The sequence below is a fragment of the Mytilus galloprovincialis genome, chromosome 1, assembly GCF_965363235.1.
Source record: "Mytilus galloprovincialis chromosome 1, xbMytGall1.hap1.1, whole genome shotgun sequence".
In the NCBI taxonomy this organism is placed as follows: domain Eukaryota; kingdom Metazoa; phylum Mollusca; class Bivalvia; order Mytilida; family Mytilidae; genus Mytilus; species Mytilus galloprovincialis.
The window spans coordinates 128,339,678-128,365,153 of NC_134838.1; the positions used below are offsets into that span (position 1 = coordinate 128,339,678).

The following is a 25,476-nucleotide window of genomic DNA, read 5'->3' on the forward strand; positions in this document are numbered from 1 at the left end:
TTTTGTGTTTTGAGCAATAACCGAAACAAGATAGAGAGAACTTTAAAGAATAAATTATCAGTAATACAAGATCAGCAAAACAGATTTTTGTCATGAATTCTATTTTGTCTTCAATGCTGGAATGTTTCCCTTGTTGAATATGCACATAGTGAGCCACACAGGCTCTTTATAGCTTCTAGTAATTTTCCTATGGCTGAAGTAAATATGATTTAACACACCATTTTTATGCTAAGAAATGGTATGTGCATTTTGTTTATAGTCAAATATGTTTTTATCAGTTTATACAGCTACAATGTTGTAACAAACGGTTATTTAAATTATTTATTGTAAATATATTTTCAGACCAGCCCTAAATTGAATACTGCAGTCAGATTTTTAAAGGAATCATGCAAACTTAAAGATACTGTTGTATTATCCCTTGAAGTAAGGACAACAATGTTGGACAGAGCTTTTATCTTACTGCAGCAATATCTACACAACAAAGTAAAGAATGACCTTGATATTAGTACACATGACCTTTGTGAAGAGTTATTGTCCCTGGTATCATCAGTCATTGTTTCATGTGACATACAAGATTTTAAGGAACTGCTCTGTAATTTAGAGCAGTCACTGGTAAGAAATATTATCATGATAACTAAATGTGGTGTGTAAATATAAACAAGAAGATGTGGTATAAGTGCCAATAAACCACTTTCGAGTTTGTCTGTCACCGGAAAACACTCTTGAATTATGTGCGCCTTTATGAGGCCATTAACCAGATAGAGGTGATCGCCTGTATCCCTGCTATATTAACATCAATCAAGCGTCTTAGTGATAGTCATTGAGCAGGATAAACTAGAAATAATATTTGTTCTGTAGGTACCTAATCACAATGAACTGATGATAGCAGTGCTGAATATCAATTATAAGAATTTTATTTGCCGAATAATTCGTGCAATATAGCATTATAATTTTTTCCACCAATCACTCATCACAGGTACGGACGTGACAATGCACCTAAATGCACAAATGATGTTCATTAAAACCAAAGTATTCACGGATTGCAACGAACTCGAAAGTTGTCTACTAGACAACTATCCATCCATGTTACTTCATATAAAAAGCAATTACAGGTCAAAGTATGGCCTTCAATACAGAGCCTTTGCTCACACAAAATAGCAAGCTATAAAGGGCTGAAAAATGAGCAGTGTTTTACAATTCAAACAGGAAAACCAACGTTCTAATTTATACATAAAAAAAAAAGAAACACCTTTGAACCACATTTACCAATGACAACCATGGAACAACAGGCTCCGTTTTTTGAACAATTTTTTTTGAAACTTAAGGAGTAAAGAACTGAGATGAAGTGATCATGGTGATAGCATCTGTCTCTCTTCAGATCACCCTGAACATGCATGAAATATTTGCAACTTGACATTAAGCAACCAATAATACATGTTTCCAAATCATTATGAAAAATTTATATATTCATCAAGGATATCCGAATTCAAAACTGTGAATATAGATTTTGCTGGTAAAAGGCAAAACAATTTTTTAAAAGAAATGTCTTATTAAGGATTTTATTAAAACAACCACGAATCAATCAATCAAATCTAAAGATCAGCTTTTCTTATTATATATAGCCGTCTTTTTAAATTTAAAAAAAAAAAGATATTGACATATAAAAAATAAATGTAAAAAATTATTACCTTTAGTTCAACAAGGAAGTGACCACTGAAGTACCCATCATAGTGCATGAATCAACAAAACACATATCAATTGAAAACCCTTCAACTAATTGCTGGTGTCAAAATTATGAAAATAAACAACCTGCAAATATTTGCTTTGTATGCATCTGTCCATTTGCCTCACATAAAATGTACCAGAGAGGCCCTTGCTGACATGTCCGTTGAATTACAGAACATTGATATTAGGAGGCACATCAGGTAACAGTTTGTATATGTCATATGACTTGTTATCCTATACTATGATTTATTCATTACAGAACATAGATATAACAGTAACAGAGGCAGACCAGGTTATAGTATGCATGTATACATGGTACCATCTGTTATCTTGTAGTATGTCAGAGGAACAAAGCACATGTTTTATGCAGTCTATTCATAATGTGAGTATTTTAAAAAATTTTATACTACCGCAAACATTTTGCTGTCGTATATTGGTATGACGTTGGCATCGTCGTCGCCCGAAGACACATTGGTTTTTCGCACTATAACTTTAGTATAAGTAAATAGAAATCTATGAAATTCACAACACAAGGTTTATGACCACAAAAGCAAGGATTGGGATTGATTTTGGGAGTTTTGGTCCCTACGGTTTAGGAATTAGGGGCCAAAAAGGGGCCCAAATAAGCATTTTTCTTGGTTTTCGCACCATAACTTTAGTATAAGTAAATAGAAATCTATGAAATTTAAAGACAAGGTTTATGACCATGAAAGAAAGGTTGGGATTGATTTTGGGAGTTTTGGTCCATACAAGTTAGGAATAAGGGGCCCAAAGGGTCCAAAAATAAACTTATTTTGATTTCATTAAAAATTGAATTTTGATTTCATCAAAAATTAAATAATTGGGATTCTTTGATATGCCGAATCTAACTGTATATGTAGATTCTTAATTTTTGGTCCTGTTCTTGAATTGGTCTACATTAAGATCCAAAGGGTCCAAATTAAACTTAGTTTGATTTTAACTAAAATTGAATTCTTGGGGTTCTTTGATATGCTGAATCTAGACATGTACTTAGATTTTTGATTATGGGCCCAGTTTTCAAGTTGGTCCAAATCAGGGTCCAAAATTAAACTTTGTTTGATTTCCACAAAAATTGAATTCTTGGGGTTCTTTGATATGCTGAATCTAAACATGTACTTAGATTTTTGATATTTGGGCCTGGTTATCAAATTGGTTCACAGGTCTAAAGGGTTCAAAATTGAACTTTATTTGATTTCGTCAAAAATTGAATTCTTGGGGTTCTTTGATATGTTGAATCTAAACATGTATTAAAATTTTTGCTTATGGAGGCAGTTTTCAAGTTGGTCCAAATCGGGGTTCAAAATTAAACTTTAAAATTGAGAATGGAAATGGAGAATGTGCCAAAGAGACAACAACCCGACCATAGAAAAAACAACAGCAGAAGGTCACCAACAGATCTTCCCTAAACAAATATATAATAGTTCAGTGATAATGAACGCCATACTAATTTCCAAATTGTACACAAGAAACTAAAATTAAAATAATATAAGACTAACAAAGGCCAGAGGCTCCTGACTTGGGACAGGCGCAAAAATGCGGCGGGGTTAAACATGTTTGTGAGATCTCAACCCTCCCCCTATACCTTTAGCCAATGTAGAAAAGTAAACGCATAACAATACACACATTAAAATTCAGTCCAAGAGATGTCCGAGTCTGATGTCAGAAGATGTAACCAAAGAAAAGAAACAAAATGACAATAATACATAAATAACAACAGACTACTAGCAGTTAACTGACATGCCAGCTCCAGACTTCAATTAAACTGACTGAAATATTATGATTTCATCATATGAACATCAGGCACAATCCTTCCCGTTAGGGGTTTAGTATCATACCATCATAACATATATGAGAAGAACATAACCTGTGTCATGCCAATTGTTTGATTTCAACAAAAATTGAATATATGGGGTTCTTTGATATACATATTGATATGTTGAATCTAACCATGTATTTAGATTTTTGATATTTGGGCCTGGTTATCAAATTGGTCCACAGGTCTTAAAGGGTTCAAAATTGAACTTTATTTGATTTAATCAAAAATTGAGTTCTTTGGTTTCTTTGATATGCTGAATCTAACCATGTATTTAGGATGAATATTGGACCATAATAGGTAAATGTCCAATTTAAAATATTTAAGTTTTTAAGTTGAGTTCTTAGACCACATTCATTCTGTGTCAGAAACCTATGTTGTGTCAACTATTTAATCACAATCCAAATTCAGAGCTGTATCAAGCTTGAATGTTGTGTCCATACTTGCCCCAACTGTTCAGGGTTCGAACTCTGTGGTCGTATAAAGCTGCGCCCTGCGGAGCATCTGGTTATGCTTTGTTTTATTGGTTGATGGTTTTCTCCTTCATTCTGCTTATAAACCAATGGTTGACAGTAGTATAAAAGTATGGACACCTGAATTTCACCTGTCTGGTAGTACCTGTGCTTAATAAAGGAAGAAAGATGGGTCTGGTTGTTTGGCCTCTGGGATGCATATATGTTCCACTATATAAATGATGTCCTCTTACTAAATGATAGATTGGTGACTGTCGGAAACAGCCAATTATTGAAAATTTCAAGCACAAGAAATTATGCAAATACCATACATTTGAAGTCTGTTTCAGCCATACTCCAGATGGTCATCTGTTTTAAATTAATTTTGCAACATAGTACATTCAACAGTTTTATATGAGAAACAACTTTATAATTTACCTGTGGGGTTAACAGGTTAATCTCAATTCCACCAATTGACCTTCATAGTAATGGCTGTTTTGATGCGGGGGTATTTAACAAAGGCATGTTATTTTAGTACTAACTCCTCTTGTCACTGGAAAGTTCACTAAAAATCTGTAGAACTGGAAATTTATTTTTAATGTTTAGTGTTATTTCTTTTCTCTAAAATTATTGTAATATTTAGGTGCCTGTATTTTACAGTACTTGATTTGTACTAAAAGAAATTGGTACAGAAATAATACCATCAGTGATCACAATATTTCATGTTTAAAATCATAACTTTAAGAGATTTGAAATAGACAAACTTTCAAAATGCTGAAAATATACCATTGTAACTAAAAATCTGCAGAACTAAAATTGCAAGCACAAATTAAGTACATTTGTACTGTAAAATACAGGTACCTTAATATTACAATAATTTTAAAGTAACAAAATAGTATTGAATATTAAAAGTAGATTTCCAGTACTATAGATTTGTGGTACAGAAATAGTACTAATGCAAAAGTAGATGTGTAGTACATGTAATGTATAAAAAGTAAGGTAATATTTAAAAAAAAAAAAATTTAAATACTAAGGTTTTTCTACCTCAGGCATATTTTACCGTAGCTGTATTTGGCAAAACTTTTAGGAATTTTGATCGTCAATGCTCTTCAACTTCGTACTTTATTTGGCCTTTTTAAACTTTTTTGGATTCGAGCGTCACCGATGAGTCTTTTGTAGACGAAACGCGCGTCTGGCATATATACCTGTACTAAATTTAGTCCTGGTATCTATGATGAGTTTATTTATCATTGGATTCCTGAGTGTATATTTTATCATGACAATAAATTGAATTTAGCCAAATATAAGCCAAAGTAATCTCAAATAAAACCTGATAACTCATTATTATGTTTGAAACAAATATACAGAGAATTTCCCAATTCGTCCTCTTGACTTATCAAAACTTTATTTTTTAAAGTTAAAAAAAACCATGGACCAATTCAGAAACATACCAATAACACCATCAATATGTTCATAAAGTTTGACTTGATAGACAATATGTTCCTGTGGAGTATTTAATATGTTTAAATGTAACGACCTACATTCTGTATCTCATAATATGTCAGCAAAATATTGGATTTCAAATTTCTTATTTTATATTTAATTATAAATTATAAAATAATAAAGTTTCGATTAAACATCAGTTAAACATCAGTTACATACAATGTAGATCTCATACCAATCATGTTTACAAGGAAGTCTTGATTAACAAACAAAAGTAAGTTTACAGCTTGTGTACTACTGTTTCAAAGTTTTGTTACAACAAGTCCTGTATATGAAAGGTCCTCTCGGCAGGAACGGACTATACTGGTACTGCTAAAACACGTTCTGCAATTATAGATAAACATAAGACTAAATTATAACACATAGAACTCTCAGGTTAAAACATTTATGTCTTGAATAAGTTTTATTTTTAGTAGTATTACGAAAGATATTCCAAATGGAACTAAAGTGAAGGCAAATGTAAGAAGATATATCTGAAGATTGATTAAAAGGCAAACGAGTATTCGAGTACTAAAATTGTACTCTAGTACTCAACCTTCTGAGCAAGACTCAGCAAGTACTCGAGTACTGCAGTTCTCATTGCCATCCCTACAAATAACAGTATTTTCGTTTTTTTTTCCTTCAGTGTTATAATTCTGTAAAATCCACTCCTTATCATGCTTATTGTAAATTTTTCATCCAGAAGATAAATTGAATTTTGTCAAGTATGTGCCTCTGTAATCACAAATAAAACCTGAAGACTCATTATGTTTAAAACAAATACACATAGGATTCTCCAGTCCATCCTCTTCACTTATCAGTACTTTACTATTCTGTCCATCTTTTGATATTACTATTATTCTATTAGATTCACGGTCAGCTACAATAATGTTACCATAAGTATCTGTACAAAGTCCATCTGGTCCTGATAAATCCTGTGTATATCTCCAGATCTGTTTACCTGATCCATCATAACAGTATACTGCTTTACCATGATAGTCACAATAGATTACTCTGTCATTACAGTAAACAAGATGATCCAGGTATGATTGACACTCAACCTGTATTGACTTCAGTGTATTTCCTTCCAAGTCTATAATACGGATCTCATCATCATCAATCAAACAAACAGCCAGAGAATTCTTAGAGAATGATAGTCCATAGCATTCTTTGTCTAATGTAATAACTTTGGTAACTGTTTCATACTCCATATTGAAGATCTTAATGGCTTCCTCCCTAGGATAAGTTATGGCTATAGTGTTCTGATTGATTTGTGTAACACTCAAGGCTCCACCAGATATAGGTAACTGTTTCTGTAGTTTGCCATCAGAAGTAAGTAGGTTAACTTTACCTTTCCATTCCACTACAATAACTCTTCCATCCATCAGACAAATCATGTCACTGATAAACTTCTCCATGTTGATCTCTATCTTTGTCTCAATATTCATTGTCATGTTGTTTATGTTGGATTGTACTCGTGATTCTACTTGTGCTTCCCTCCGCACACTGGTTTCTCTATTCAAGTCTGTTTCTGTTTTAACAACCATTACATCTCCTAGGGATTCTAATGATCTTAATTTCTTTAGTATGGTTTCTATTTCATGATTTTGCTTCAATTTGATGTCAAAAGCTTTTGTCCTGTTATCTTTTTCCAGATTGTCCACATATTGTTGATGTTGGTGTACTTGTTGTTCAAGCTGGTGTATGCCCAGAAATGAATGAAGTTTTGAAGTATGTGTTTCTATTCTATGTAAATGTTCTTGTATTTTTTGAAGTTTTTTCTTTTCCTCTTTAACTTCAGAAATGAAATCTGTTACTGTTGATTTTTCACTATCTAAGAGCTTGTCTGTTTCTTGACATAACCTCTTTTCCAGGTGGTCTAAATATTTATTCATTTTCTTCCTTATTTTAACAATTGATCTTTTTATGCCTTCACATTGATGTTCTCCAGTTTTGATGTTTGTTGATTTATTGTTTACCATTTTATCCAAGAGTTGTAAGGTGGAGTTGATATCTTTCTCTACAGATTCTTTGGATTTTTGTATCTTAGTTTTCTCCACAACACCTGCCAAACTTTTAATTCCCATACATTTTGAATGATTTGCGGAAATACATTCATCACAGCAAGGCATTAAATGACTGGGACAGTACAAGTTAAGCTGTTGGCCGTGTTTGTCACATTCTGTATCGATAGCTTGCATGAAGGGTTTATAGCTTTTGATATCAATAGTCTTATGATCACGTGTTCCTTTAAATCTTTTGTGATTGCCAGAACATGTAGAGCATAGTCCTTCATCACAGTTGTAACACCAGATGTCAGCCTTAGTGTTTACTTTTCCTTCTTGACAAGGTCCACATGGTACAGGTTTACTGGATGCCATGACCTACACATATATATAAAATGTATATGATGTAAGTTAGTTAGTCTTATAGACAAGATTGACATTGTATAGGTTGTTTGGATGCCATGACCTGACAATATATAAAAAGTTAGTTATTCAGTCAAAGGTCCATATGGTATAGGTTTAGTGTACAGATATGGCCTAAGCATGAATAAGTAAGGGCATGATTGTTATCATTGTTATAAACTTTTTGATATTTTCAAATTAGTGAAGAAAAAAAAATACTTATGGTTTGCTTAGACATTTCTCAAGGTTAAGTATTTCCTAACATTCCACAAAAGAGACAAAAACGACTTGTTTTATCATGTTTCAGTTCGAAGTTATAATAGATAAATCGTCGAATCAAACATTTCAGGGGAAATAACTCCTAGTTGTCATAGGATTATTAAATGAAAATTAAAGTACCTGCTAAATCTGTTATAATTTTAGCAAATTGTCATAAAACTATTGTTTAACTTTCTTAAACTTTACTAGATTTCTACCAAACTTTGACAGAAGCTTGTTTATGATCATAAGATAGTATCCAGAAGTAAATTTTGTAAAAATAAAATTCCATTTTTTTCCAAATTTTACTCATAAATGGAGGGAGGATTGAGATCTCATAAACATGTTTAACCCCGCCGTAATTTTGTGCATGTCCAAAGTCAGGAGACTCTGGCCTTTGTTAGTCTTGTTTGATTTTTGATTTTAGTTTCTTGTGTATAAATCAGAGTTTAGTATGACGTCCATTATCACTGTACTTGTATACATATTTTTAAGAAGCCAGCTGAAGGACACCTACGGGTGCGGAAGTTTCTCGCTACATTGAAGACCCATTGGTGGCCTTCGGCTGTTGTTTGCTCTATGGTCGGGTTGTTGTCACTTTGACACATTCCCAATTTCCTTTCTCAATTTTATTAGTTTTTCTGATATTAGTTTTAGAAATTTTAATAACTTTCTTAAACTATATCCATTTTTTCCGTATTTTACTTATAAATGGACTTTTCTTCCAGTTAACATTACTGTAACATACAGTCTGCAGTTAAAGTTTTTAAAACATTTATTAGAATCATAAACTATCTAGGATTTTTATCAATTTTGGAAAGAAGCTTTTTATAATCAAAACATATTATCAAGAGGAATATCTTATTGATTTTTATGCCTCATTCTGTTTTCTGGTCTGTGCGTCCGTCCGTTCCTCCGTCCATTCGTCCGTTCGTCCCGTTTTAGGTTGAAGTTTTGGTTAAAGTTTTTGATTGAGGTAGTTTTTGATGAAGTTGAAGTCCGATCACCTTGAAACTTATTTAACATGTTCCCTATGATATGATCTTTCTAATTGTAATGCCACATTAGAGATTTTATCCTATTTTCACGGTCCACTGAACATAGAAAATGATAATGCAGATCGGACATCCGTGTACTTGGGGCACATTCTTGTTTTCCTCTCGTTTTTGAGCCTGCGATTAACAGCAAAAGTAGGCGAGAAACTGTGTTCCGCGGAACCCTTACAATTTTTTTTTATAATTTTGACATTTACTGATCAACTGCTTTGCAGCTTACTTTACTAAAAAAAAGGCCAATTTATGACGAAGGCAGTAATGATTTTGGTTAGTGTTCTATTTTTTTGGGAAGCTTAATTGTGGAAATTGGGCTGCATGATGTCACAAATCTTTTCTCTAATTGGACGAAATTATAGATTTGAACAAAAAACATAAAAGATGTATGCCACAATAAAAAAGAAAACATTACAGACCTAAAACCAAACTTAAACGGGCGCTAACGGTTTTAAAATTCATGCTCACCGATCTGACTCAAATTCTCATATTCTACTTAAGTAAAATTATATTCAAATAAAAAAAAGTCTAAAAATAAACAATTTATGATGCATAAACTCCAAATTATGTATCAAGATTTCATGTGTATTTTAGTCTAGACACCACCTAAATAACCACCAAGGAGACCTTTTGGAGGCTGTTGTCAGTTATATAACCATTTATAATCATAAACAAAGATACAAATAGATAGCAAACTCGTGCAATTAGATATTTCTAGGTCTAGTTGATTTCACATTACAGGTTAAAACAATATAAAAATAATTGTTTTTACCTTTATTAGAATTAGTTTTTGTAGATTGAATCAGTCAATCAAATTCAAATTCAAATTCTTTATTTGACTCGAGTCTTACAACTCATCAGTGTATTCAAATGGTATATTTATTACAAACAATATTAACAATATGCATCATTAAGAATAGGTAATTTTTTCGATGGCTTACCCTTGTTTCATTCCAATGTTGACTTAATTTTCCTTTTCTTAGCTGAACATGCGTAGTCGATGTGTAACCCTTCTCTATTTAATAAGTTTAATTGAAGTTCACATGATTAAAGATTTACAGGTTAAGTGGAGAGAGATTAATATAAGTTGTTATACATTATCCTATCCACTATAAAAAAAAATATGTTTAAACTAAAGATTCAATGAAGTCAAATTATTCACTTGCAAGTGAATAATTCATTGGCATGTTTCTTTGCTTATTTTCACCAAACTGAATCAAATTGGGTGCTAAAAGTGAATTTTTATTTCACATTTTTACTTTCTTTAATAAATAAACAAAAACAAATTCATATTTTAGATTTTTTTAAAATGAAATATTCAAGATAGATAAAAAATTATTTCAGGTGAAGAAGGTTTCATTATCTCTGTCAAGATGTTAGAAATTGTAACTTACCTTTCAGAAAAATTTGAAATCATCTGTTAGTATGGCATTGGGAACAATTTTTCGTTGCAGTTTTCAAAAATATACTCTTACCAGGAAGTTCTTTATGACGTGTTAACACCTGATTCAGGTTATCAGTAAATATTTAAATGACATTGATTATACTTGACCTATATAATGGAAAAGTACTGATAATAGCATGAACTTTTAAATGATTTAAATCTTGTGTTCAGAGGAATATATTTCAAATCTTTGTTACATGAGTGTTTTGGTTGAAATTATCTGTCTTGTTTGTTACTTTCCTTTCTTTTAGGGTGGTATATTTTCCTATAGAAGTATCAATGAAAAATTATAGAATTTGTTCATACTTTGCCAAAATGTAGTATATGGATTGAGATATGTTCAGAAATATAATAAACATGATTGGTCACTGAGCATTTTCTCAAGCTACAGGTTGCTACAAAATAACACATTTTATATGGATTATGCTGGAAAAAGCATCATTATGTGATTAGAAGCTTAACTAAATGATAGAAATTGAATTGTTAAATAAAATACAGGAAGATAGGAAAATGCTTTGAGAATATTAAAAGAAAAGATAGGATCACAATTTTGTTCTTTCTGGCTAAAATATAAAAAAGATTACATCAGAAAATGCGCTATTTCAGAGTTCACTTATACAATTAAAAAAATAAAAAAATAAGCAAAAGGTATCTTAGCTTTTAAACTAGAACCTTATGTTGTTTCAGTGCAATTACTTAAACATGAACAGTTAAGGTAGCACAATACAAAGATTTTTTCACTCCCAATCAGACAACTTTAAACTGATGTAATTCATTTCATCCTTCTTTATATTTTATAAATGAGGTACCAAAAGAAAGATGAAAGATTAATCTTTCAAATTGTGATAATTTCATTATGATATAATTATTACATAATTAATCATTATGTAATTAGTTGCTATATTGTGATGTCCACACTTGAATGAATTTAGTGTCTTTGTTCTTCATAGTATCTCAAAATATTTTATAGATTCTTGTACAACACAGCTTGACCTCCAAAACTCTGTCTCAGATTTCTAAAAACATCAATAGAACAAGTTTTATACCCAATTGAATTTAGTGGTCTCTTATGAATTATGGTTGCAAACTTCGTTGAAGATTTATGAAAGAATGAAATACAATAGGAAAAATCTGAGACATAGTTTTGGAGGTCAAACTGTGTTGTGCAAGAATCTATAAAGTATTTTGGGATGCTATGAATAACAAAAAAGCTAAATCATTCAAGTATGGACATCACAATATGGCATCTAATTACATAACAATTAATTATGTAATAAGTATGTCATAATGAAATTATCACAACTTGAAAAATTAATCCTTCTTCTTTCTTTTGATACCTCATTTATAAAATTTAAAGAAAGATGAGTGGAATTACATCAGTTTAAAGTTGTCTGATTGAGGAAGAAAAATCTTTGTATTGTGCTACCTTAAACCAATGCTTTTGAAATTTAAAATGCTGTTCCTGATCAGGACTTGATGACAAAATGGTGGTCAAGTTTGATGTTAACTATATTCTTTTTTTTGCCCCTAGGCATACACTAGTACTGTGGTTGGTCAAACAATCATGAAAGATCCTTTCAAAATACATGAAACTCAGTTTGTTACATCAATTTGACAGATCACTCCATGTGTTAATTTCTGATCTAATGCTTTCTAAAATTTTAAAGTTACAAAAATTTCAATATGCACAATAAGGACATAACATGCACTCTTGGTGCCCTGTTCATAAGACATTGCAGCCATGTTGGTTGATTAGCAGGAACAAAAAACAAAAGCTTTATAATAGATACCTTGGGGATCATTAAATGTAAGCTTGGTTTAAATTTGTCCTGTGGCTTTGAGATTGTTGAAAATGTTTACCACAACAGTAACCAAGTGAATACAATAACAGCGTTATTTTATGCCCCCATCGTAGCTAAGGATACATTGTGTGTTACCCTTGTCCATCCTTCTCTGTCCCGTACATCATCCTGTACTTTCCCAAAATTTTTCTTGAAATATCACTATTGGTGAGTAAACTATGACCAAATCTGACACTCAAGAAAAAACCAATATGGCGACGTATGCCGAAGCCTTCAAAAACGGTCCTAAATTTGATCAATCTGATGATTCTATATCCTCAGTTAAACCAGTATTCATTGAAGAATCTGATGTATTTGGAGATATACCAAAACCACATTTAAAAAGTTTGTATCTGACAATTGATGAAATGTACAAAGGTGCAGTAGTACCTAGAAGATTGATCAAGGGTCTTCAAAGGATAAGAGGTCTATGGCGGATATACCTGGATACAGAAAAAGAAACAGAATGTTTGCTTTCTGACGGGCTTGAGCTTCGGGGGAAATCTATATTCATATATTCTAGAAATCCCCGCGTTCGGTTTGAAGAAAATTCTACAGATGTCAAAATACGTGTGAAAGATGTACCGCTCTCAGCGGATGATGGACAAATTTTGAGAGCGCTAGAGGGGTACAACTGCACAATTCTTAAACACTTCAGGGAAAGATTTAGATTCGAATATCAAATCACCGACTGTCAGACAGGAGATCGAATTGTCATCTGTGATTGCCCATCAGTTAAGGCAATTCCCAAATCTATACCCATTGGGAAATACAGAGCCACAGTACTTTACAAAGGGCAACAGAACGACAATATCAAGTGTAATAAATGTATGGAAACTGGTCACAAAACCAGAGACTGCCAAAATGATTGGAAATGCAGAAGCTGTGGAGAATCAGGCCACAGACAGAACGAATGTACAAGCGATTTATCCTCAAATCATGATAATGAACAAGAAAACTCTAGCGTACATGATGAAGATCAAAACGATCATTGTGAAGCTTACGCAGAACCTCAGATAGAGGAAAATGAAGATCCGGAGGCTACACAATCACCAGTAGACATAGTTGAAGCAATACCAACTACATCCATTGAAACAGAGCTGCAACAATCTCAATCAATCCTAACAGGGATTGTCACTAACAATAGTGACCTGCTCGATGATATTCCCAATTTAAAAGCAGCTAGACCAAAAGTCATACCTGCTCGCAGAGAAAATAACAAACCTGCAAACACAGCGAACAAATCTAATGGAATTCCAAACAAAAACTCCGAACAACAACAAATCACCAAATTCACAACAACTCAATCTTCGTCTCAACGCCAAAATCATGATACCCCAGTGAAAGCAACAACTAGCAGTGGACTTGAAAAGTCACCAGTTACCCCTACAGAAAAACTTCATGATGGTGCTACAAATAATAGTACAAAACGATCAAGAACCACGAAAAAAAAATAATTAATCTGTCTAAGTGTAATCAGCAGTCAATACTAGTGAACACTGTAATATTGTATTAAACCTATTTTATTATATATTATAAAAAAAAAAATTTAAAAAATGCAGTTGTACATAATTATATTTGTTCTGTCTGTACATATTGAGCTTTTCATATTTTATCCATATCTGATGAGGTTTCAACTTTTTGGAAGCCAATGTTCAGTGAGGACCAGTCAAAATCGGTCACCATCTTCTTATCCTAAAAATAAAGATAAGAAATGTTTAATCAAACACATTTTGGCAATAAAGCAAAAAATAGAAATCTTCAAGCAAACAATTTTACAATATATAAAATTTGTCAAAAATTCAATCCTAGAAATATTCAAAACCCAAAAGTTACACTTTGTAAAAGTAAATGTGGTTATAATGAAAAATTTAAACCAACATACCACTTCTATAAATACAAATATTTTAACAAAACTGATTCTCATGCTTTGTACTTATAACAAAATTGTTTTTATTTGTTATACATCTATATGTATATGCAAGCATGTGTATATACAAATAGTTCTTTTTAAATATGTTTTGATTATGTATTTCAAATTGAAGTACATATGTGTTTATATTTATATGAGCCCAACAGACACTGAGTGTACTCAAGTTATGATGTAAATGTCAATGACTGTTTGTGAAGTCACAAGGATGACCCAAATAATGACCTTTGAGGTCAAAGAAAACAACACATTTTTCTCATTTTTGAATGTAACTTGTAGTTATATGTCTTCAATAGAAATAAACTATGCTTATTTTTTACATAATAACACATGTAAAACCAGTAAAATTAAATGTGCAGGATGGACAAATCATCCTTTTTGTAGATTGAATTTAAACACAAAAAGTACAAGTACAGGTAAAAAATTAATAATGTTTGCTAACATTATTTATAAAGTTAATAAGTGTAAAACTTGTAATGATTACACAATAAATACATTCAGCTACAAATGTAAAAGAATTATAAATATATTACTCCTATTCATAATACAAAGAACAAGTCGATTAATAAATAAAAGTCCCTTTAAAAATAAAACCCCTGGAAAAATGTCTATTTATAGTCTCTGTGAAGGTCACCTAAAATGTAACTTAATTATTAACACTCCAAAGGGGATTTACCTACGTTTACTGAAGCATAATGGATGTTACAAATAAATATTAAAAATACTCACCAACTATGGTATGAAACAAACATCTTCATATCTGTACAGTAAATTGTAAAGGCTTACAACAACCTGGAAAAGAAAAAGATTGATTGAATGGTCGAAAACCCAAAAATGTGACATTCTTCTTATGCAAGAAACACACTTTACAGATAATTTGATAAACCATTTAAATACTGAATTTGAAGGCAAACTTATACTAAGTAATGGTTCTAGTAATTCAAGGGGAATTGCCATATGGCTGAAAAAAAAACTAAACTTTAAAATTATAGATGACTATAAAGATAATGAAGGAAGGCTATTGCTTGTTAATATTGAAATAGATGACACTATTATAACAATAGCTAACATTTATGCGCCAAATAATCCAAAAAGCAGAAATATTTTTTTTAAAACTGTACATGCTGTAATAGAAGAAAAAAGTTTGGGTCAATTAATTCTAGGAGGAGATTTTAACGAAATTTTATCCCATATTGATTCAAAAAGCAAATCTAAGCACCAAAATAAAAAAAAAACCTGCTCACAACTTAAATAAACTTATAAAGTCCCTTAAACTAAGTGATGTGTGGAGAAACAGAAATCCAAACAAAATTCAATATACATGGAGTAGAAAAGATAGATCGGAGTCGACAAGAATTGATTATTTTTTAATTGCTTCTGAGGTATTCAAAAACTGTGTTTCATGTGATATAAGACCAATAGTACTACAATACACAGATCACAACTGTGTTTCCTTAAAAATAAATTTAAGTAGAGGACAAAAAGGAAGGGGATACTGGAAACTTAACAGTAGTGTACTTCAAAATGAAGACTACATTGAAATAATTAATAAGATAATAAAAAATTATAAAAACAAGGCAAAAACTAAAACTGAACTTGACATTGTGTGGGACAATTTCAAAATTGAAGTTAGAGACCAGACAATCAACTATTGTAAAATATAAGCTAAAAATAAAAAAGACCAAATCAGCCAGTTGGAAAAAATGTTAACGGAATTAAATAAAATTATAGACAAATCATCATGCAATGACAAAAACAAAAGCAATTTAGTACAGAAAGTAGAAAATATAGAAAATGAAATAGGAAAACTCTATAATGAGAAAATAAAAGGTAACCGAATAAGCGCAAGGGTAAAATGGGTTGAAGAGGGAGAAAAAAATTCAGCATATTTTCTAGGGATGGAAAAATCTAGACAGAGTAGAAAAACAATAACCCAATTATATGATGATAAGAGTCAAATTACAAGAGATCAAGACAAAATATTAGAATTAGAAGCAAATTATTATAAAAATTTGTACTCTACAAAAAATCCCGAGATAGAAGAAACAAAAAAGTATTTAGAATCTCTAAAAGAATATAAAAAATTAAATGACTCTGAAAGTAATACTTGTGAAGGGGAAATAACTGTTGATGAATGTACTGATGCAATTTTTAAAATGAAACTAAATCAAGCTCCTGGGCTTGATGGATTAAATGTTGAATTTTACAGAAAATTTTGGGAAGAATTAAAAACTTTTATAGTCGCTACTTTTAATTATTGTTATGAAAAAGGAAAGCTATCAAACACTCAGAAAGTAGGTCTAATATCCTTAATTCATAAAAAAAATGACCCTCTTTCACTAGATAATTATAGACCTATAACTCTCTTAAATTATGATGCAAAATTACTCGCTTATGCTTTAGCACAAAGATTAAAACCCCTGCTACCCAAAATTATACACACTGACCAGAAAGGATATGTAAAAAATAGGTATATTGGTTTTAATATTCGACAAATACAAGATGTAATAGATTACTCTGAGACTTTTAAAATAGATGGGGCAATCTTATTCCTTGACTTTACAAAAGCATTTGACTCATTAGAATGGGACTTCATGTTTGAGACTTTAAAGAAATTTGGCTTTAAAAATAATTTTATTAGGTGGGTTCAGACAATGTACTAGGATATTAAAGGATGCATTATTAATAACGGGTGGGTTTCTACTCGATTCAGTGCTTCACGTGGAATCCGACAAGGATGTCCGTTATCATCGTTACTATTTGTTCTAGCAGTAGAAGTAATGGCAATTAAGATAAGGGAAAATAAAAATTTAAAAGGACTAGAAATAAAACTAGACGGAAAAAGTAATACTCTAAAAATTTGCCAACTAGCAGATGATACTACTTTATTTCTTCAATCAAAAAAAGATGTTACTCTTGCAATTAATTTAATAGAAATATTTGGTACTTTCTCAGGCTTAAAATTGAACAAAACAAAAACTGAAGGGATATGGCTAGGCCAATTGAAACACTGTCGTGATAAATGTGAAGATATAAATTGGTGTACTACACCTATTAAAAGTCTTGGAATTTACTTTGGTCACAATAAACAAGAATGTCAAAAATTAAACTTTGAAAAACAGCTTTTAAAATGTAAAAAAATAATAACTGATTGGAGTAAAAGAAATCTTACTATTATAGGAAAGATAGTCATCATCAAATCACTTGTTTTGCCAAACCTAACATATATTGCCTCAAACACTATAATTCCTAAAGAAATGTTGCAAAATTTTAAAACTTTGATATATAATTTTATATGGAAAGGCAAAAAAGACAAAATAAAAAGATCCACACTTTCAAAAGATTTTTTGGAAGGTGGACTTAAAATGACAGACATTGATGTTTACATAAAATCACTGCATATCAGCTGGATTTTAAAATTAAGTGAAGATAAAAATGATAATTGGACAATCATTCCAAAATTTTATTTTAACAAATTAGGGAAAAATCTTCTTGTATTCAAAATGAATTTAAAAAGTATTAAAGACATTGATAAAAATAAGCTACAAAATATGCCAGACTTTTACAAGCAACTAATTAAAGATTGGATTAGTGAAAAAGGAGGAAACACAAAATATCCCAAAAGATTTTTTGAAATTAGAAAACAAGTTTTGTGGGGAAATGATAATATTAGGTTTAACAGAAAATGTCTAAACTTTGACGATTGGATAAAAAGTGATATAATTACAATAAATGATATCATTGATGAAGAGGGTAAAATCTCTGAAACAACCATCTTATCTAAGCTTAAATATAAACAAAATTGGATAAACCAAATAGATATGTTAAAAAAGGCTATTCCAATGAATTGGAAATTAATTCTTTGTACTGAAGAATCCATCAAAACTAAAGTTAAAGTTGTTAACGACTTAAAAATTAGGTACACAACAATAACTCCATTAACGAGCACAAGAGAACTTTATAAAATGTTCAAACTAAAAGAAAATCATGAAAAACCGAACGGTTTTCTGTTGTGGGAAAAATTATTTGACAAAAATTTAAGTTACAAGTTCAAAAATAACTTTGTTTTCATTTTTCAATATCTCACTGATAACAGATTAAAAATGTTTAGATGGAAACTTATTCACTATATTCTGCCATGCAATGAACTATTAAAAAAGTGGAAAATTACTGAAGACAACTTATGTAAACATTGTAAAGAAAAAGATAACTATGAACACTTTTTTGTCAACTGCTTATTTAATACAGACTTCCTGAAGATAGCAATGAAATTAATGAACTCCCTAGGTATAGACAAAAACATTATAAGTCTTGAAAATCTAGTAATAGGGTACAAAATTGAAGACTCAGCATACTTTGATATTAACTACATACTAACAGTAATATCCTTTTCATTATATAAAGCATATTATGTCTCAGAAAAGAAAACAAAAAAAAAAAATAAACATTTTGAAAATTTTCCAAAAAGAAATTTCAGATATTATTGAAATGAACAATTTTAATAACAAAAATAATAGTAAGACAATTCTAAAAACAAATAGATTCATTGAAGATTTAAAAAAAATCAGAATTAAATCAATTTAAATTTTTGAAACATTATTTTATAAAAAGTAAAAACAGTAATTTTTAAACACAATTGTTAATTGTTTACAAGCCATATATGGTCATGTTTATTCAAAAGTTCAATCATGCATGTTGGCATGTTTGTAAAAATGTTCAACCATGCATAAGTAACGACATGGTACATATTGTTGTTTTATTCATAAACATTATAGGGAAAAAAAGATAAACATGTGTAATCACGATTATTTAATAATTTATTCTAGTGTAGACAAATTGTGAATTGTGCACGCTAAAATGAATGACTTACTTGTGTAATACATATACACGACGACATACAATAGATCAGTAGAAGCTTAAACAAAAATTGCATACTTACCAAATTTTATAAAATAAGTTAAATCCTGTTTATATAAGAATATTTAGACACAATCAATAATGCGATAACGCACATGCTTGTTGAAATAACACTAACTATGCCCAATTTCTTTCAATGGAATACGGATCAATTGATAAAATCGATAACGGAAAAGATTCCGGAAAAGTTAATGTATAAAAATAGGGAAGGAAATTATTGAACAAAGATCTGTATGTGTATTCACAATATTTATTTTAATATATAATTGTGAAATCAATTGTACTATAGATACTAATATTATGAATTAGTTATATCTTACCAAATAGTGCTTCCCTAAACTATTAGGTAAACTAATATGAGGGATACTAAGTTACAAGCTGTAAACTTAGTAAATTGTTACAGCAAATATGCAATAAAGATATTATTACGTTAAAAAAAAAAAACTTTCCCAAAATTTAACTTAACCCCTTCCTCCATAATGACGCCTTTTGACGCCACCCCCTTTACTCCACAATGACGCCTTTTGATGCCTGTGTAGTACCTCAGTTGAAAGGCTGAGACTATGAAATGTCTGCATCAATCTTAATATAATTTGTATCCAATATGAAAAGGATATTCATAAGAACATCTTACTGACCAGCCCAGTAGTCAACATTTCGGTGTTGACATGAATATCAAAAATGTGGTCATTTTTTTTTTATAAATTTGCTGTTTACAAACCTTTGAATTTTTCGAAAAACTAAGGATTTTCTTATCCCAGGCATAGATAACCTTAGCTGTATTTGGCACAACTTTTTGGAATTTTAGATCCTCAATACTCTTCAACTTTGTACTTGTTTGGCTTTATAAATATTTTGATATGAGCGTCACTGGTGAGTCTTATGTAGACGAAACGCGCGTCTGGCGTATTAAATTGTAATCCTGGTACCTTTGATAATTAATTACAATCTATTTGATGAAATATTTGTTTTTTTAAAATTCATTAATACTATAAAGCACATTTTTTTAGCATTTTATTGAAAAAACCTATGCGAATCAAGTATGTAAAAAATAAAATTCCATTAAGGAAAGGGTTAACTTTAGTTTGCTTCAACCAAATGTTATAAATTTTCTACAAAAATGTTATTAACATAAAACACAGATCTAGTTCGAAATTGGGTGGTGTCGCTGTTACTGTTTATGAGTTATTCCCCTTAAAAAACAAAAACATGTTGAATATTTTGTTGTAATTCTCTAACTTTAGTTTGCTTCAACCAATTGTGAAACCTATACATGATGCTAATTACCATTAAACACAGATCATGTTAGAAAGTGGGTAATGTCACTTTTACTGTTCATGAGTTATGCCCCTTTCTTTAACTTTTGCTAATGTTCTTTGTCTATATGCCTCTTTGTGCTTCTTTGTTACATATTTGTTTGTTTTTAAAATGATTTATATTATAACACAATGTTGACTGCTGTACCCTTTTTTTTGACATATTTACCTTTTATTTCTGTTTATTTTGTTCATAAATCGTTGTTTTTTTTTGTTGAAAAAGAAGGGCTACATTTTTACTTTCATGAATGATTTATGTAAGTTTCTAATTTCTAAAGGAGAATCAGTTATAAATGTAATTCAAGACATGGATTAGCGTGTGATTTTAACTGAATTTACCCTTATAATCACAAAACGGTTTTTACTAAGTGAAACATGCATCTCTGCATCTGGTTGTGTGAGTTAACTCATGCATATTTGCAAGTGGAAGTATCTGTGGCCAAACAACATTCTCCATTTATTTTCTGTATAGGTTGTTGCTGTCTAAGCTTCTTTGGAACATTCATAGTTGTATTAATTTGAAACTCTGTATGCATTTAGTTTAAAGACTTTTTTAAGGGCATACGATACAGTTTTGATCCCGTATTTGCAGTTTGATGAAAATTTCTATATAGGTTATTTTTTGCCTGATTAAATCAAATATGTAATAAAATATATACCTTCATGTGCTACGTTTTGAGTTATATGAGGTCGAAATTTTGTATATTTGCACAAAATTCGGATTTGTGGCCGTATTTTCCCTTTCGAAAGAAAGCCATAACTTTTAACATAATGTTTTAAAAGATAAACACAAATTTTTTTTTGATAAATAATTTGTAATTTCTGTATTTTATAAGTATCCTAAAAATTTATGCAATTTTTATTCAAAAATAACTCACATTTATCAAATGGTCATGAATTGAGAAAAAAAACGTAATTTTGTGCCGTATATTTATCAAAATTAAAACAAATGCACTATTTACAGTTTTATAAAATTTGGTCCACATAATCTCCCTGCAAAATGAAACAAAATGTCGTTTTAAAAAATTGGGGTCCATGCACTCGTTTTTAAATTAAATCAGTTTGAACGATAAAAATCAGTCGAAAAATGCATCTTTTCCCGATATGTCATAGTTTGACGTCGCGAAAAACGTTTTTTACGTTAGCAACGTCATTACCTCCTCTGTAACTGTATCGTATGCCCTTAAGCCTTTCCTGAACAAATTGTATTGTGACCTAAAATAATGTTGTCTAGATAAAGTTGCTGAACATCTATATTGATGCTTTTTTGTTTGTTTTACAGGTGACAGGATATTTAACTAGCATTGCACAACAGTTATCTGTCTTAGAAGGAAAAAGCTGTTTGGAAAAACTTTTATGTGATTTACAACATCAGATACTGATTATGGTTAGTTTATTCTTTCTTATTTGATTTAATGTTAGAGTGAATCTTCATACAGGATTATCAATTTATGTAATGTTTACATGTTGACCTGTTTAGTATAATCCTTTATCTTTGGTCTCATTGAGGTCTAAGCGTGACGCGGGATTGGCGATTTTTTGTAAGTGTGACATGTGAAAACGGAAATGAAGTCTAGCGGGACACATGAAATTACCATAAAAATGAGAATTGCTTATGTACACAGTGTAAGCGGGATAAAGGAATCTGTCTGACAAAACAGTAAGCGGGATTCTGGATCAGAACCCCCAATAAGACCCCCTTTATCTAATATTTAAAGAAAGATAGAAGTCGAAAAAAAAGAAGAAAAAGGTGTTTGAAATGAATAAAATTTAGTAAAAATTTTAATCCATTTAATATTTCAAATTAAATTTCGAAAAGGATGATTTATTTTACAAGCTGTTATAAACGGTATTAATTTATTAAACATTATTTCTGTTTGACAGTTTCTTTTGCCGAGTCATTATTTATTTGAAATTATAAAGTGTCATCCAACAGTTAGATATTTGAGAGTGACCTAAGTCATTATACATATTATAAAGTGTCATCCAGCAGTTAGATATCCGAGAGTGACATAAGTCATTATACATATTATAAGGTGTCATCCAGCAGTTAGATATCTGAGAGTGACCTAAGTCATTATAAATATTATAAAGTATCATCCAGCAGTTAGATATCTGAGAGTGACCTAAGTCATTATACATATTATAAAGTATCATCCAGCAGTTAGATATCTGAGAGTGACCTAAGTCATTATAAATATTATAAAGTGTCATCCAGCAGTTAGATATCTGAGAGTGACCTAAGTCATTATACATATTATAAGGTGTCATCCAGCAGTTAAATATCTGAGAGTGACCTAAGTCATTATAAATATTATAAAGTATCATCCAGCAGTTAGATATCTGAGAGTGACCTAAGTCATTATACATATTATAAAGTGTCATCCAGCAGTTAGATATCTGAGAGTGACCTAAGTCATTATAAATATTATAAAGTGTCATCCAGCAGTTAGATATCTGAGAGTGACCTAAGTCATTATACATATTATAAAGTGTCATCCAGCAGTTAGATATCAGAGAGTGACTTAAGTCATTATACATATTATAAAGTGTCATTCAGCAGTTAGATATCCGAGAGAGACCTAAGTCATTTAACATATTATAAAGTGTTTTTCAGCATTTAGACATAGAAGACTTTTTATGTGACCTTTAAATTAGTAGATACATTTTCTATTCATATAATATAATATAAAAGATATCTACACTTGTGCACTGTGGGAGGTCAACATCAAGTAGCCAACTAGTCAGTGCATGTGTGTGTTGGTTGGTTAAATTTTGAACAGCTCTATAACTAGAGCTGATATATCAGTTCCATGATATTAGTAAGTGTATAGCACTGAAGATCTCAAAGTTCTCAACACTCACATTAGAAAACAACATGTCCATTGGTGTGATTGCTTCAAAATATATCTAAAGTTTTCTTTTGATGTAAAATATTAAAATAAAAGATTTTGTCAAAATCAATGATTCTTTGAATGAGATGGTCAACTGTAACTTCATCATATTGTTCCATTTTTTTTCTTTATTTGTTCCTTCTTAATTTGAATGAAAAAGTGCAATGTATAAAGAAGATGTTACAATGTTTCTGTCTTTTTAGTGTCCACTCACCAAACAGATGATACTGAACATCCTAGGAAGTACTTTATTAGTACCTGTTACCATTGAAACATTTCCATCCATGTATGAAATACTGAACGAAGCGTTACTGAATCATATCAATGCAGTGTTTGACATAATACCAGTGTTCTTAAACTGTTCTAAACATATCCTTTGTATAAATGTGATTGATAATAGTCATGCACCAATAAAGGATCACCCACCATCTCAAGTGGCACTATTAGACAGTGTTTCTATAACTGATAGTCATGCCTCAATAAGGTGTATATCCACTAGCTCCAGTATTTATATTACTATATAACTATTTCCTGTCCTTGGATTGGGCACATATTTCTTTTCTCTGATATCTTTTGTTTACAATCAAAAATAAACAAAAATAAAACAGTCAACACTGCTTACTATTTACGGATGTGTTTTTCAGAAATGATTTCTCACTATTAATAAAAAAATATTTTAGAGAGCTTATTATAAGTAAATTAAGATATTAATTGTATCTAGAAAAACTAATCTTGGACAAAAACTTCTGAAAATGGCTAATCATCTGGATACCCTATTTTGTTTTTAGATTTAACTATGAGTAGCCATTTATTTAGTCCTATAAAGAAGATCTTAGAATTCAACTGAGCTTATTGTGAAGGGGAGATAACAATTTTATGAATCTTACTATTGATGTGAATGTAGAAATGTAAGCATCCTACCAATTCATTAAGTTTCATTTTTATGTAGCAGATTTAATCCGAAAATGTCACCACAAAAGACAACAATATTCAAATGATTTTTATCGCAATGCAATAGTTTTATTATTGACTTGTTTCACCAGCATCATCAGGACAAGTTTATACATGAAACAAAACAGTGTAGTTTACATTTTGCGGTTATTGCGGTTGACCAGAAGTTATATTCTTATTTAATTTAAGACAACTGTGAATACTTATCAGTATCCACTTGTTTTTACCTTACCACACAATCGCCACTTCAGGTGTTGGATCACTTATAGAATTTGGTGTAATCAAAAAGTCAACTGAAGATCTATATAGTCATTGACACATCCAATTAGAAGTTTATCAATACTCATTAATTTATGTTAGAAATAAGTAGGCAAATATTTCCATTAAATTATAGATTTCACAGCCTTAAAAAGTAGACAATTCCTGCAGTTTATTTATGCATATCATCTCAGGTAAAAATTCAGGTGTAAATATTATTGAAGAGTTACAAGAAAGGCCTCAAGTTTCCTTAACCTACACACGTTTGCTATTTTGGTTAGTCCAGGAAGGTGACCAGGATGTTTTATCCCAAAAGCCAAATGTAACAACAGATTTGATTGGCTGTATACATATGATTGACAGGTATGTAACAATCCTATTTTTTCCATATATTTGTTACAATCAGCTTACCATGATGGATACCGACCGTGCAAGGGATGTATAGCCCAGCCCGTCAAGGTCGTTAAAAACTTCCATTTGTCATAATGGATTATGTGTGGGTGTTCAAACAAGTGATTTATTAGCAACAATTTCATCAAAGGGAGATAAATCTGGATTGAGATAGAATGAAGAAATGTCCTCGAGTATGAAGGACCATTGATAGTCTGTTGAAATGAAGGCTGACTTCTTTTTCAAAGATGTTAGTAATTCTGTAATGCCTAAAATTAAGAAATCTTACCATTTTACCAAAATTGAAAAAAAAAACGGAAGCACAAC

The 25,476-nt window shown here is 30.7% G+C and overlaps 2 protein-coding genes and 1 long non-coding RNA gene across 3 annotated transcripts in view; 2 read left to right on the forward strand and 1 right to left on the reverse strand.

Moving 5' to 3' along the window:
- Positions 1 to 25,476, forward strand: part of LOC143058820 (unhealthy ribosome biogenesis protein 2 homolog) — a 37,824-nt gene that overhangs the window by 10,809 nt on the left and 1,539 nt on the right. The gene's annotated exons all lie outside the window — the stretch shown is intronic.
- LOC143061554 (uncharacterized) lies at positions 346 to 24,910 on the forward strand. Its single transcript, XM_076233763.1, has 4 exons — positions 346 to 612; positions 1,985 to 2,107; positions 21,939 to 22,043; positions 24,896 to 24,910. Exons 1-4 carry the CDS (start codon positions 436 to 438, stop codon positions 24,908 to 24,910), a joined length of 420 nt encoding a protein of 139 aa, XP_076089878.1. The 5' UTR covers positions 346 to 435.
- On the reverse strand, positions 13,999 to 19,476 carry LOC143058755 (uncharacterized). Its single transcript, XR_012973219.1, has 3 exons — positions 19,363 to 19,476; positions 15,153 to 15,215; positions 13,999 to 14,188 (listed from the first exon to the last, which is right to left on the reverse strand). It is a non-coding gene; the product is annotated as an uncharacterized LOC143058755 (long non-coding RNA).

Excerpts from the sequence above, each read along its gene's own strand:
- LOC143061554 (XM_076233763.1), top strand. The coding sequence starts at position 436 with ATGTTGGACAGAGCTTTTATCTTACTGCAGCAATATCTACACAACAAA. Across the intron at positions 613-1,984 it reads GTAATTTAGAGCAGTCACTG|AACATAGATATAACAGTAAC; the intron begins GTAAGAAATATT and ends TATTCATTACAG. Across the intron at positions 2,108-21,938 it reads TTATGCAGTCTATTCATAAT|GTGACAGGATATTTAACTAG; the intron begins GTGAGTATTTTA and ends TTTGTTTTACAG.